Source organism: Neofelis nebulosa, chromosome 16 (assembly GCF_028018385.1).
Source record: "Neofelis nebulosa isolate mNeoNeb1 chromosome 16, mNeoNeb1.pri, whole genome shotgun sequence".
Lineage (NCBI taxonomy): Eukaryota > Metazoa > Chordata > Mammalia > Carnivora > Felidae > Neofelis > Neofelis nebulosa.
The window spans coordinates 3,153,000-3,167,373 of NC_080797.1; the positions used below are offsets into that span (position 1 = coordinate 3,153,000).

Here is a 14,374-nt window from a genome sequence, read left to right on the forward strand (position 1 = left end):
GTTTGAACGAGAAGAGGAAACTGGGAAAGAGATTGGTGACTAGTGTTCCCCAGCGGCTAGGAGGGGAACTGCTAGGACCTGCAAAACTGCCCTCTCCTGGGCCTGGTGTCTCCCGGGGTAGGTTTGGGTTCTGCAGCGGCGTTCTCTGGGAAGGCTAGTTCCTGGGCGGGGGGCGGGGATTGCTCAGGGTGTGACTGTCCCCGTGAGTGGTGAGGGAGCGGGAGGCCCATTAGCCAGGTGGCCACTGGCGACCTCGGTTCCGTGGACGCCGCCAAGCCTTCCCGGCCCGTGGCGCCGGCGTGCCGAGCGCGCCGGTCCTTTAACGGGCTCCATCCGGCGTGTGCTGCCGGCGCCGTGAGGCGCTCCGACCCGCCACGGACCTTGCAAGGGCTGGGACCCGCGATCCGTCCTCGCCCAGCGCAACGAGATTGAACCTGAGTTTCTCAACGGTTTTTTTTTTTTTTTTTTTTTTTTTTTTTATTTATTTTTGGGACAGAGAGAGACAGAGCATGAACGGGGGAGGGGCAGAGAGAGAGGGAGACACAGAATCGGAAACAGGCTCCAGGCTCCGAGCCGTCAGCCCAGAGCCTGACGCGGGGCTCGAACTCACGGACCGCGAGATCGTGACCTGGCTGAAGTCGGACGCTTAACCGACTGCGCCACCCAGGCGCCCCTGAACCTGAGTTTCTAACGAGCTCGAAGGTGATGCCACGGGGTGCCGGTCCACACTTGCAAGGAGGCCTTTGCAAGCGGAGCGCTGTGGCCCTTTCTGAATTGTACTGCCTTTTGTCTTTCGGTTCAGGGTCTGATGGAGGCAGGGCGAGAGGGTGCCCTCCCCAGCAAACGGATTCTGGGGCAGGCTGCAGTTGGGGTGTGTGTGTGTGTGTGTGTGTGTGTGTGTGTGTGTGAGCTCCCGCAGGGTGCCCTGCCGTCGCGTACTCAATAGGGGATCGGTTTCTGTTGAATGAGTAATGCATTGTCATTGAATGAATGATGCAACGTCCAGAAGACATGCATTTCATAATAATTCCTGAGACATAGTGAGCTTGCGGAGCACTGGAAATGCTCTTCTCCTTTTCACGTTAACTCCTTTCATCCACCAAATAGCCTTGTGAGGCTGGTACAGTATTATTGTTCCCATTGTACAGATGGGGCCATTGAGCCACAGAGAAGTGGGAGGAGCTTGTACGCGTTTTGTAGAACCCATAGGTTATGGAAGGACCCGTGTAGGTGCTGCCCAGTCCCTTTCCTATATGGTCCCAATTTCTAGGACTCCATTTGGTCGAGTCAAAGAGCAAGAAACCGTGTCTTTGAGGGGCCAGGGTAGAATCAGTAAAGAACCTGTGTTTTCGTGATTTAAGAAAAGTTGTGCTTTAAATATGCTGTAAGGTAAACAGCCCCAGATTTTTCTAACTGAAAGATTCGGATAGAGTATCTCTACTACAATTCTTTTTTTTTTTTTTTTAAAGTAAACTCTGCATCCAACCTGGAGCTTGAACTCATGACCACAGATCAAGGGGCACATGCCCTACCAACTAAGCCATCCAGGAGCCCCCACAATTCTTTTCAACAAATGTTTATGGAGCATCTTTTGCAAGCCATCCCTAAAAGGGACACTGGAGCTACAGAATGAAATCAGTCAAACCTTCTGCCTGCAGGAAGCTCACTGTCTTAGAGGAGAAACAGCGAAACCCGCAATCACGGGACCCCAGGAAAAGTGCTGGTTGAGCCAGCCACCGTTTCTGTGCTCCGGGAATAGGACAGAGCTCTGGGGTCAGGGAAGACTTCTGGGGTGAGATCACCCTTGGCTGAGTTTTGGAGAATGTTAAAATTAGCTCCACGAAGCAGTGGGAAAAGCTGGAGGGGAGGCTTGGAGGTGTGAGGCAGCATGATGCACTGTCTCCAGGAGCCAGGTCCTGGTGGCTGTAGTGAAGACACCTTCAGAGAAAAGCCCATGGGGCTCCGGGGCTGGGCTGAATTTGACTTGGTGGCTGAAAGTTACAGCCGAAGCCTTCCTACTTTGCCTTCCTTTCTGATCTTCACGGACTCACCTTAACTCTCTCTCCTTGTTCTTAGGAGTTTCCTTAACCCCCTCTTCTTAAGGTCTCGCCTAACCTCTTCCTCTCTTCCCACAAAGGCCTGTTCTGTTTCCTCTTCCTCCCCATCACTCACTGCTGACACCCTTCCCTCCAAGGCTTCCTTACCACCACCCTCCCTCAGCCGCCGTGCACAACACTGACTCATGGAGATTAAACCTTCAGGCCACCATTTGGACAGCATAACCACTTTATACGGCGTGAAGAATGCCAGGGTACAAATTGTGTGCACAGATGCAAATTACTGGTAGCCTGGTTGAGAGTCTGTTTATCCGCATAAATGTCTTGGCTCCTCCCTGCGTGAGAGTCCGGGCACCTCGCCTGGCTGCCCGCCCCCCACCTTCCTTACGTGCCTCTTACTTGATTTGAAAAAGTTCCTTTAAAAAAGTTAAAAAATTTTTTTTTAAGATTTTGTTTTTATTTACTTTTATTTTTTACTTTTATTTTTTAAAATTCACATCCAAATTAGTTAGCATATAGTGTTTAATATTTATTTTTGAGAGAGAGAGGGAGAGAGAGAGAGAGAGAGAGAGAATGAGCGGGGGAGGGGCATAGAGCAAGAGAGACACAGAATCCAAAGCGGGTTCCAGGTTCTGAGCTGTCAGCACAGAGCCTGATGCGGGGCTCGAACTCACACACCACGAGACCGTGCCCTGAGCTGAAGTTGGACGCTCAACTGACTGAGCCACCCAGACACCCTGAAAAAGTTCCTTTTAAACTGACTCTTTTGGGTCCTTTTGAAACCAGTCTTTGTGAAGTCCTAAGTCAAACCAGGTATCCAGACTCCACACCTAAGTCCCTTGGACTAAAACTTGTTTAGTCCTTAGACACCTAACCATCCCATTTATCCCTTCCTTCCTTCCTTCCTTCCTTCCTTCCTTCCTTCCTTCCTTCCTTCCTTCCTTCCTTCCTTCCTTCTTGATTGCCTACCTTCACTTGTACATTCTTCAAATATTTCTCTAACTCTTACTCTTTACCAACTCCTATGCCAGGCACTGAGATACAAAGATCAGTAAGACTGGGCACCTGGGTGGCTCAGTCGTTAAGCATCTGATTTAGGCTCAAGTCATGATCTCACAGTTTGTGAGTTCAAGTCCCACATCGGGTGAGCCTCAATTCTCTCTCTCTCTCTCTCTCTCTCTCTCTCTCTCTCTCTCTCTCTCTCTCTCCAACTGCCCCCTGCTCAATTGTGAGCTCTCTCTCTCTCAAAAAGAAAAAAAAAATCAGTAAGATCTAGCCTCCCCTTAAGGAGCATACCGTCTAGAAGGAAGAAATGGTGAAATGGCCATGTCAACAAACAGGCATAATAAAGTGTGCCTGGAAAGGTAATGGGGTGCAGTCGATTCTAACTGAGGTTGGGCTCAGGGAAGTCTTCACAGGTAACCCTTGGATTATTTCTGGAAAGCTAGGTAGGAGTTCTCCCGGGAGACAAGGGTGGGGAAGTATCTTCCAGGCAGAGGGAACCACCCAAGCAAAGCCCAGAGCCTTGCGCCCAACACCATTTGTTGGAACTGCCAATAGTTTGTGTTGAGAATTAGTTGTCGTGTTCATTTGCACCAGGTAAAAGGAGGATGAGGGAGAGTGTGGGGATGGGGCAAGGTTATTTGGGGCCAAAAGAGGACGTCTGGGCTGATAAGGAAGTCAGAGAGAGAAGCGAGGTGAGCCACAGGGCTGTCTGAGTCATTGCAGGCTTTGCCGAAGGTAGAGGTCATGGGAGGGTGTCTCAGGAGTGCAGAGGTGCTATGTGCCCAGGCTCCTGGCATCTGTGGCCTGGGTTTTCACTAGAAATAGACGGATCCTTAAGCTTGCTTGGTAGGGCTAGACTCTGCAGGTATATGTTAAAATTAAAAGGGTTTTGGGTTGGTTTTTTTTTTTTTTTGCATGAGTCTTACATTTAATTAATGCTTTCAGTTTGTGTGTCATTTAAAACAAGATATGTGCTTTAAAAAGCATTCTTTTTAAAAGTTTATTTATTTTGAGAGAGAGAGGGAGAGAGAATCCCAACCAGGCTCTGCACTGTCAGCTCATGAACCCATGATGAGCTCGATCCCATGAACCATGAGATCATGACCTGAGCTGAGATCAAGAGTTGGAAGCTTAACTGACTGAGCCACCCAGGTGCCCCTAAAGACCATTCTTATATGTCCAGCTTTGGCTCAGGTCACGATCTCGCAGTCCGTGAGCTCAAGCCCCACATCGGGCTCTGTGCCGACAGCTCAGAGCCTGAAGCCTGCTTCGGATTCTGTGTCTCCCTGTCTCTCTCTCTCTCTGCCCCTCCCCTGCTCGTGTTCTCTCTCTCTCTCTCTCTCTCTCTCTCTCTCTCTCTCTCTCTCTCTCTCAAAAATGAATAAACATTAAAAGCAAAAGACATTTGGAAAGTATTATTCAGGAATGCCATATGTTTTCCTGGAAGAACCGTGGTTTCCAATAGGAAATGCTGATGAAATTAAAAGACATCGGTGTTGGTAAAGAAGACCAAGAAAGGTTTGCACTAAGATCTAGTTCGAGAGGAGTTTCTGCAGAGAGTGGACTCCTACCAGCACAGCTGGCTGCCAGCCTGGGCCTTGGTGGCAGAGGCCCTGGCCTGGCGATTCCAGGTGGACCTGGAATCTGGGCTGTCCCCTCCGGTGACCGTCGCCTTTGTTATCTACACGGACCAGGCTGGACAGCGGCGGGTACAGTGTGTGCCCAAGGAGCCCCACTCATTCCAGAGCCGGCTGCCCCTGCCAGAGCCATGGCAGGGACTTCGGGATGAGGCCCTAGCCCAGATCAGCGGGATCCCTGGCTGCATCTTGGTCCACACCAGTGGCCTCACTGGTGGGCACCACACCCGAGAGGGTGCCTTGAGCATGGCCCGTGCCACCCTGGCCCAGCGCCCAGTGCCGATGCCTCCCACAAATCCCCTACCCCGATACAATGCCATCGTCTCATAAAAAAAAAAAACAACTGTGTGGACCATGGAGAAGCGCTCCTGTGGGCCTCCGGTATAGGTCGAGTAGATGAAATCAGAAAGCATGAATCAAAAGGTTGAGATGGGAGAGAGTTAGCATGAGCCAGATGATGTGACACATTTTTTTTTGTCAAGGCACGTGACTAGGATTACACAGGTGGCTAGGTTGTATAGACTGCTTTGCTGTTTCATTTGGAAGATAGCCAAATGTAATATAATTTCCATGTATTGGCATTGATTGATGAATACGTGCTATTAGATTAGGGCATTTAGATTTAGGTGGCCAAGTTGTGTGTGCGTGCGTGTGCGTGTGTGTGTGTGTGTGTGTGTGTGTAAGGGGCACGCCCCTGGACAAGGGAAGGTAGGGAGGAGGAACAGCTCATGTTTAATCCCAGGCATCCATCAGTCTGTCTGTCCATCTCTTTATTTATCTAATGGTATCTCTCTGTAGTGCCCTGACCTCAGGGTGGTTTATTCATAGCCAAAGCTTTTCACTTAACAAAGGAAAGGAAGGGTAGAGAAAAATCAAAACAAGTATAGTAAATGATCCGGCCCAAAGAAGTCCATAAGAGCTAAGAAGCACTGAGTCAAATATTAAGCTTCTTACCTTCCTTCCTGGTGTGCTTGTTCAGCATAAGATGTCACACCTCTAAGCAGACAAACCAGCCCCACTGAGCCGTAGCTGACACCCTTGAGCCACAGGACAGGTAGTCCAGCAGCTCTCAAACGTTTTGGGGGCCAGCTCCTCACGGGGCAACAGGTATGTACCCTGAAGATATCTTTGGCATCTAATATCATTTTTTTAAAAAGATTAAAAAAATTTTTAAGTGTTTTATTACTTATTTTTGAGGGAGAGAGAGAGAGAGAGAGCATGAGTGGGGGAAGGACAGAGAGAGAGGGAGACACAGAATCCAAAGCAGGCTCCGGGCTCCGAGCCATCAGCACAGAGCCCGATGCAGGGCTCGAACTCAGGAACCATGAGATCATGACCCGAGCCAAAGTCAGATGCTCAATCAACTGAGCCAGCCAGGCACCCCTGTACTAACATTTTTCAATCTAATTCTTGAATAAGTAGTATGTTTGCTTGGTTCAAAAAGTATCAAGGGGGAAGGGGGAAATCTCCCCAGGCCCCTATTGATTGTCACGTAGGGTTTTTCCAATCCTTTGTGATGACAAAGTTGCAATTATAGAACACTGCGGAGTCACTGCCCATCTCTGCAAGTCTATCTACAGGATATGTTTCTAGAATAGGACTTGCTGGGTCAAAGTGGAAATTTTGATAGGTGATGTCAAATTTCCCTTCCTAGGGTTTGTTACCAATATACATCCCCAACCACCTCACCTGCTTTCCCTCAGCTTGGGCAGCAGAGTGGGTTTTAAATCAGGGCTTGAGGGGCACCTGGGTGGCTCAGTCGGTTGAGCGTCCAACTTTGGCTCAGGTCATGATCTCGTAGTCTGTGGGTTCAAGTCCTACTTCAGGCTCTGAGCTATTCTGTGTCTCCCACTCTCTCTGTCCCTCCCCCACTCGCACCCTGTCTGTTTGTCTCTCTCTCAAAAAGTAAATAAACATAATTTTTTTTAATCAGGGTTTGACGGGCTAATAGGTGAAAAATGGTATATATACCAGCAGAATTTTAATTTGCATTTCTATCACAAGTGTGGCTGTTTTTTAAGACCCATTTGCCTTTGTATTTTCAAACTCTTTCGTCTAAAGTGAATTTTCCCAGAAAGTCCAAGCTCAGAGCTCCCCATGTGTGTTGGCAATGTCTTCGGAATCTTTGGGAAAATATATACCTTTATTTAAAAAATAACTTTCGGCGTTCTTTGAAAATAAAAAAGTGCCAGCTATGAGTCACCACTGAATGAATGACATGAAAACACCACAGGTTTTTTGAAATTAGCCTTTGGCAAACACAACAGAATCTGAAAACACTAGAGTCAAGTCCCCAGAAATTCAATGACACTGTTTAAGGCAGTCTGACCGAGCTTAAATAAAACAGACTCATTAGTTTTTAACTAACATTTTTAACATTTTTAGTCTTGTAATAAATATGTTCCCCATGAATCCACCTGTTCCCTACCCCCACCCCCCGGCCCCACAAATAGCACCTATGCTCTTTTTGGGTCTGGAAAAGAACAAAAAGAAATCCGTAAGTGTTTTCAATCAGCCCTCCCTGCTTCCCAAATATCCCCTATACAGTGGAGCCCTTCCCTGGCGGTCCCCTAATGGACACCAGCCACCACAGGGATTTGGGAACTAGATAAGAGGCAGGGCGTTATTTCTTTCTCCGTAGATAGATAGCGAACTTTGCCAAGAGGCATAGGCTGGGGGCGGGGGGGAGCGTTAGCTCTTGGCACAGCCGGGGTGTGAACAACCGCCTATCCCAGAGAGCAGCTGAGAGTTTTTGTCGTTGTTCATCCTACAGTTAAGATGATGGCCCGTTGACGTATGGGCAAGACCCCGACCGAGGCTTTCGGAGTGGCCCTCCTCACGGAGCCGGGCCACAGTCCAGGGTGGGGACTGTCTCATTGAGACAGTAGAGTCCCTGATGAATTCAGCTGTTTGCTTCTCCACCCGTCCTTGCCCGGCCCAGCCCAGCTGGGAATGGGCCTGGGAAACTGGCCCGGCTGGTGTGACCTCTAATGAGTGGTTGGGTCATGAGGACCTGGGCCGGCTGGGAGGCGGGAGCCCCCAGGGGTTAATTTGCCCCCATAGTTGCATACTTCTTAGCTGACTCAAGTCTCGGTCAAGCTTCCCCTGCACTCCCCGCCCGCCAGTCCACCCTTGACAACCCCAAGACTCAAACTTTGGACCATTCACGGGCCCGCGAGGCTTGCGGAGGCCTCTGGCTCTGTTTGTGGGCCATTTTGCCAGCCTCGGCCTCAGTGCCCCTTTTCTGTTACTTCCCCCAGAGGTCCCCGGGGCCACAGCCCCTGAGATCAGCTCCTCCCCACAAGGGAAGGCCTTCCAGGCCGGGGACTTGGGGTTCAGGAGGACTTGGGGGCGGGAGGGCAGCCGTGAGGACGTTTGCTGAGATTCTGGGAAGGGCGCTTTCGGGCCCTGAGTCACTGCTTCTGTTTGTTCCCGACAGCGGACTAGAGAACCCCGGGTGGGAATTCTGACCCGGAGGGGTCCTGCCATTGGGCCCCCAGCCAGCCACCAGGGAGCCCTGCCTGGCTTCGGGTGGGTCACCTGGCAGAGAAGGAGGACGCCTCAGGGCTGGTGACCCCACAGGAAGGGGGAAGCCACCAGCTCTCCATTTTGCTCAGTACCAGCCTGGAGGAGGCGGGGAGGATCTGCTGAGGCTACCACCAACCCCCACCCGGGGGGTGGGGAGCGCAGCCGTGGTTCCTGAGGGGCCTCCACTGCCTTCCGCACCCTGGCCTGGAACCTGGTGTTCCTGTTTGGGCCCAGAGCTCAGCCCCAGCCTCCCTGGGCCCCCGCCGGGCGGGAGGAGCCAGAGGTGAGAAGTGAGGACGCCCGTCCAGGCCCCCGGTCGGCCCAGGGCGGCTGTCAGGCCTGCTTCCTCACCAGCAGCACCCAGGGCAGGATGGCGGCCACCACGGCCACCACGGCGATGAGGGTGATGAGTAGCAGGGCCCGCGAGCGGCAGCAGAAGGCCCGGCGGGAGCTGGGGGCCGGCGAGGCCTCCGACAGCTCGGCCAGGCTGCGCTGGGGCAGCACGCTGTCCTGCTCGCCCAGGGGCATCCCGTGGCGGCTGATGACGAAGACCTGGGGCTCCCGGGCCAGGCCGGGCGGCGGGTCCGAGGGGAGCTGGGCGCCCTGGCTGGGGGGCGGCCTCCAGGCCGTCGGGGAGGCGGCCAGGGGGCCCACGGGCACGGCCAAGGTCTGGGAGCTCCTGTCCAGCATGGAAGCCCAGCGGGAGCTCTTCTTACTGAGGAAGGTGACGTAGCGGCAGATGGGGCAGACGATGGTCCTCTGCACCTGGCCGTCCACGCGGGTGGAGAGCAGGTACTTGACCAGGCAGTCGTGGCAGAACACGTGGCCGCAGCTCAGGGTGCGGCTGGCGCCGTCCAGGTCGCGGAACTTCTCGTAGCACACGGGACACTCGCTGCCCGAGCTGTCCTTGCTCTCCCCTTCTGACATGGCCACTCTGCCGAGGCAGGGCCTTAGCTGTGGGGGGCAGGGGGGAGAAGGGCTGTGAGCACCCCCGTGCCTTTCCCTCCTTCCCAAGTCCCTCCCACACCTCCTGGCCCCTGCCCCAGAGTCTGAGAACTGGAGCCAAGCCCCTTAGGAGGAGAGGAGGGAGCATTTCTGGAAGGATGGGGAGACAGATAAAGAGGAACCCCAGCCCCCAGAGACTCTGCAACCAGGGGCGTGGATTGTGATGAAGGCGTGGCCTCCCTGATCCCTCACCCCAACCGTGACATGCATGCGTGGTGAGGTCATCACCTCTCCTCTTCCTGCTTTGATGGCAGAAGCGAAGGCAAGGGGGGAACCCGCTTCCTGGGGGAAGCGGGCAGCTAAACAGATGCTCCCCCCTCCAGACTCAGCCCAGTCTCCAGTATGGGTCTGTACCCAGAGTGGCCATTTTCCAGAAGATCCTCTGCTGTTCCTCTCTCTCTCCCTGCTCGGGGACTCGGCAGGGCCACTGGATTGTATCCAGCCATCGGACTGCATTCCTCTCTGTGCCGAGCGTGGCTATAAAGCAATGACTGGTTTGAAAATAAAGCTCAGAACTTACACATCCAAGTGCCCACTGGCCCTCTGTGTCGTCACGGCAGGGAGCTGTGGGCTCCTACGTCCACCTGCCACGGCCCACTCATTCTTCAAATTCTTCCTGGGCTGCCTAAGGCAGCTAGAGAACCTTCTGATTAACCCTGGTAAAGGCAGATTTTCATGCTTCGAGGATATGTCTGGTATTTTGGAAATGGCCACAAGTCACTGGGAGACAGGCCTGGTGAGAAAGTACATGAATGATCAAGTGCTGTGATGCTGTTTTGAATTGAAGATACAGAGGGGCGCCCGGGTGGTTCAGTCGGCTAACATCTGACTCTTGGTTTCAGTTCAGGTCACTATCTCACGGTTCGTGAGGTTGAGCGCCCCCCCCCGTCGGGCTCTGTGCTGGTGGTGCAAAGCCTGTTCGGGATTCTCTTTCTCTCTGCCTCTTTCTGCTCGCTCGCTCTCTCAAAATAAATAAACTTAAAAAATAATTTAAAAAAATTAAAAAAATAAACTGAAGATACGGAGTCACCGTAAAGGAACAAGGTAGGTTTTAAACATTATCTGAAAGCAAACGAGAGCCCCCAAAGATGTTTTCAGCAATGGCAGAATTGTTGGATTAAGGACACAGCTTCCCAAATGTTGACTTTGAAGTACGGAAACACCTACTTGGGTACGTGGTGAGGCCCAAGGTTCCTCACTTACAAGTTCCCGGTATCCTAGCTGGGTAGCCTCAACTCATCTAGATCAGCCTCTTTGGAAGGAACTGTGATGACCTGTCATTGATATTTTCTTCCACCAGTGACATAGACAAAGACACCTGGACACGCTGACAAATGGAACTCTGTGGCACCCCCACAACCAAGAGATGACATAATGGGAACAAGGTCAGTTATTAGAAAAGACTATAGTTTCTCAAAACCATAAATCTTTTGGAATCGCTCCCCTCTCTTGGCTTGGTTCCGAATACATTTTGCCAAGTTGAAAATGTCCCGGAAGGAAGAAGGAGCAAAAAACCATGTAAAGGTGGGGACAGGGGACCTGGGACCCTGGAGGCAGCACCGAAATCTTTTCAGAGGTTTTCAAGCTTTGGTCTCTGGGTGATCAATATGGCCCCCAGGCTGGGTGAGGATTTCAAGTGCTCAGACTCTGCACCTGAGTTCAAATCCTTGATACGCCCATTACCGTCTGTGTAGCCTCAGGCAAATTGTTTAACCTGGAGCTTGGGGTTCACAGCACTGCTTTCCTCTCAGAGTTGTTCAGAGTGTTAAGTGAGCCAATGTGACCGAAGAGTCTGGTACACACTACGTGCTCAACAAGTGGGAGATGTCATTGCTAGGACAGGCGCCTAGCATCTGCCTCCCCCTCCGCCATGCCTCACGAGTTGTTCCTTATTATTTTTTGAAAAAATTTTTAATGCTTATTTATTTTTGAGAGAGACAGAGCGTGAGTGGGAGAGGGGCAGAGAGAGAGGGAGACACAGAATTTGAAGCGGGCTCCAGCCTCTGAGCTGTCAAGCACAGAGTGTGACACGGGGCTCGAACTCACGGAGTGTGAGATCGTGACCTGAGCTGAAGTCGGATGCTTACCCCACTGAGCCACCCAGGCGCCCCAGTTGTTCCTTATTATGTAGATGACTAAAAAACTAGCACACACCCCTAACAGAGGCCAGCTCCCCTCAGATTAGAATAACTGTACAAGATGATGAAGAGATGATGGGATGGACTGGGCAACAGGTTCAAGGGGAGATTAGGGAAGTGATGGGCAATAGATAACAATTAAGGTGATGATTCCAATGTTTCTCTGTCATTTTTGTTTCTTAACACACTCGCAAATGTCTAAACTGTGCATTATTCTCAAGGATGACCATGATCCTCTTAAGCCAACCAACTACTCACAAATCTCCCTGCATTTCACAACCGCCACAGGCATATGGTGGCAATTCCATCCATCCATCCACCTGTGTACCCATCCATCCCACCCACCCATCAATCCATCCACCTATCCTTCCTTCCTTCCATCCATCCATCCATCCATCCATCCATCCATCCATCCACCCACCCACCCATCCACCCATCCACCTATCCTTCCTTCCTTCTGTCAATCAATCCGTCAATCCATCCATCCATCCATCTACCCACACACCCATCCACCCTTCCACCTATCCTTCCTTCCTTCTGTCCATCCGTCAGTCCATCCATCAATCCATCCATCTACCCATCCACCCATCCACCCAACCATCTATCCTTCCTTCCTTCCTTCCTTCCTTCCTTCCTTCCTTCCTTCCTTCCTTCCTTCCTTCCTTTCTTCCTTCCATCCACCTACCCACACACCCATCCTCCCATCCACCTATCCATCCAGCCATCCATCCAGCCATCCATCCAGCCATCCAGCCATCCAATTATTCAACAAATAGTTCTTGAGCTCCTGCTGCGTGCCACGAACTAAGCTTTGGCATTGAAGATAAGCAGGATCAAGAAGGTCCTTCATGAAACTTTAGAGCCCAGGGCACATGTATAAATGTTCTTGAAAAAGAGATTTAAAAAAAAAAAGGAGGAATGGTGATTAATAGCTGAAGTTGTTTGGGTCACTGAGAAGTAGGTATCAAGGTATGCAAGAGAATTCAAGCAGATAGTTAAGAGAATGTTAGGGGAAGGAAGGACTTTTGAGGTCATTTAGTTAAATCTAGTTTTATAAGGGAGGAGACCAGGTCCAGAGAAGGGGAAGTGACTTGACTGAGGCCACCCAGGAAGATGACAGAGAAGGAGATGACAGAGAGACAGACACGGAGAGAGGAGATTCCATAGATGATATAGAGAAGGTTATTAGAATCAGTAGACGAGTTGGGTGAGTAGCTCTTTAGCTGAGTTGGGAAGCACTATCCTCCCTGAGGTGAGCAGGAGAGGGAGGAGGAAAACTCTAATTTTCACTGGAGTTTGAGGAAAAGTAAAAGGGATCCAGGGGTGCAGAAGGACATCCTGGTCCCCACTGGTGGCCTCCCTGGGCAACCTTTTCTTCTTCCCGTGCTTTGGGAGAGCCACACCACCCGTGCCTGGACAGCGCCACCCTCCTCCCCCACCTCCTTCTCACCTCCCTTTCTCCGTCTTTCCCTGCCCTCTCCCTGCTTGCGTCCCTCCCTTTCTCTTAATTCCATTTCATTATTCCTTGAGTTCTTCTCATGGGCCTGACCCTGTACTGGGGTGCTGGGGCCGGGGTGAGGGCAGTCAAATTCAAGGAATGTGCTCTGATTTGGGCACAGACTAGCTCGATAACAACGTAAGACGTTATATGTCCAAAGGCATCCCCGCTGGTGCTTTAGGAAACTGTGGGGAGAGTAGGGTTGGAAAGTCTTCCTAGGTGAGGTAGGACCAGTGTCGACCCAATAATAAATAATTATAACAGCGACCATTTATTGAACACTAATTACGTGCTTGGTATATTATATCTCTTCCTCATGTAATCCTGACAACAACCGAGGGAGGTAGGTATTATTTCCACTTTACAGATGAAGGGACTGAGGCTCAGGGCTGCAGGAACTTGTTCAAAGCCACACTGCCAGTACAGGGTGGACCCAGGAGACAGGCCAGTACAGGGTGGACCCAGGCCGCCTCTAGCGAGGGTTTGGATATGCCTCCACGGAGGACAGTCCAGACCTTGGTCAACGGAGAGCAGGATGGTGGAAAAGGAGGTCCCAGCCCTCATACCCCCGCAGAAACCCTGATTTAACAAACACCCATGGATGGAAATCCCTTCTGAGAGCTCCAGAATCCAGTTGTGTTAAACGCGTACAGCCTTCTTACGTCTAGCCTACCTCGTAAAGTGGTTTAGAAAGGAGATGAAACTCGCATCACCTTGGTAGAGACCTTCCTCAGAGTGACTCTAAACACGGCTCTCACTCCGGCCCAAGGGGAGCTGACCTCATGAAACCCCAGCACCCACAGCAGCAGCCCGTGGTGAGGACTGATGGGGGGTACTGTCAGCCCAGGGGATTCCCGCCTCCCCCACCTTGGGACGAGGAGCCTGTTAGGCAGAGACACGTCTAGGCAGCTGGGTGTCCCTCCTGGTGTCCCAAAGCGAGACCCTGTGGCTTTGGCTGTGACCACTTCCCCACCCCTAGACACTATGCACTCACACACACACACACACACACACACACACACACACACTCCCACACCCCTGTGCCACTCCAGTTTTGGTCCAGAACCTCGCCAAGCTCTGATTGGATCTCCCTCCTTCCCCGCCCCCAGCCAGTCCCCCAGACTCACTTTGGCTGGGACCAGGGAGAGCAGCGTCCGCCTCTCCACCGCGTCCTCCGCGGAGCAGATCTGAGCCACCCACAGGTGTTGGGCAGACGGCACGTCTTCCTGCTGCTGTCACTGTGACAGCCGCCGCTGAGGCATTTCCTAATGACTGAGCAGGTCGGGAGGACAGTGAAGGGAAGTGAATGTCGCCCAACCCGTTTGAGGCCAGGAGGCTCTTGGCGTTGGCCAGGGGATTGGCAGCTTCTGGAGTCAGGTGATCTTGATGGGGATGCTAGGAGAGGAGCCCCTGGGTCTGCAGAGGAGCCTGGGGATGGGTTCCCAAGACAGTCAGGAGGTCTGGCAATGGAAGCCAGGATCCAGGACCCCTTTGACTGAGGCTGTC

At 51.9% G+C, this 14,374-nt stretch overlaps 1 protein-coding gene and 1 long non-coding RNA gene across 2 annotated transcripts; one reads left to right on the top strand and one right to left on the bottom strand.

Annotated features, from left to right (window-relative positions):
- Positions 1-5: 5 nt before the first annotated feature.
- Positions 6-2,224, top strand: LOC131498535 (uncharacterized). The gene is made up of 2 exons (XR_009255458.1): positions 6-117; positions 1,470-2,224. It is a non-coding gene; the product is annotated as an uncharacterized LOC131498535 (long non-coding RNA).
- Positions 2,225-8,337: 6,113 nt separating this feature from the next.
- On the bottom strand, positions 8,338-14,374 carry RNF222 (ring finger protein 222). Its single transcript, XM_058705911.1, has 3 exons — positions 13,996-14,374; positions 9,753-9,965; positions 8,338-9,181 (listed from the first exon to the last, which is right to left on the bottom strand). The coding sequence occupies exon 3, from the start codon at positions 9,152-9,154 to the stop codon at positions 8,561-8,563; it is 594 nt and encodes a 197-aa protein (XP_058561894.1). The 5' UTR covers positions 9,155-9,181; positions 9,753-9,965; positions 13,996-14,374; the 3' UTR covers positions 8,338-8,560.

Coding starts and splice junctions, on each gene's coding strand:
- RNF222 (XM_058705911.1), bottom strand. CDS start 9,154: ATGTCAGAAGGGGAGAGCAAGGACAGCTCGGGCAGCGAGTGTCCCGTG.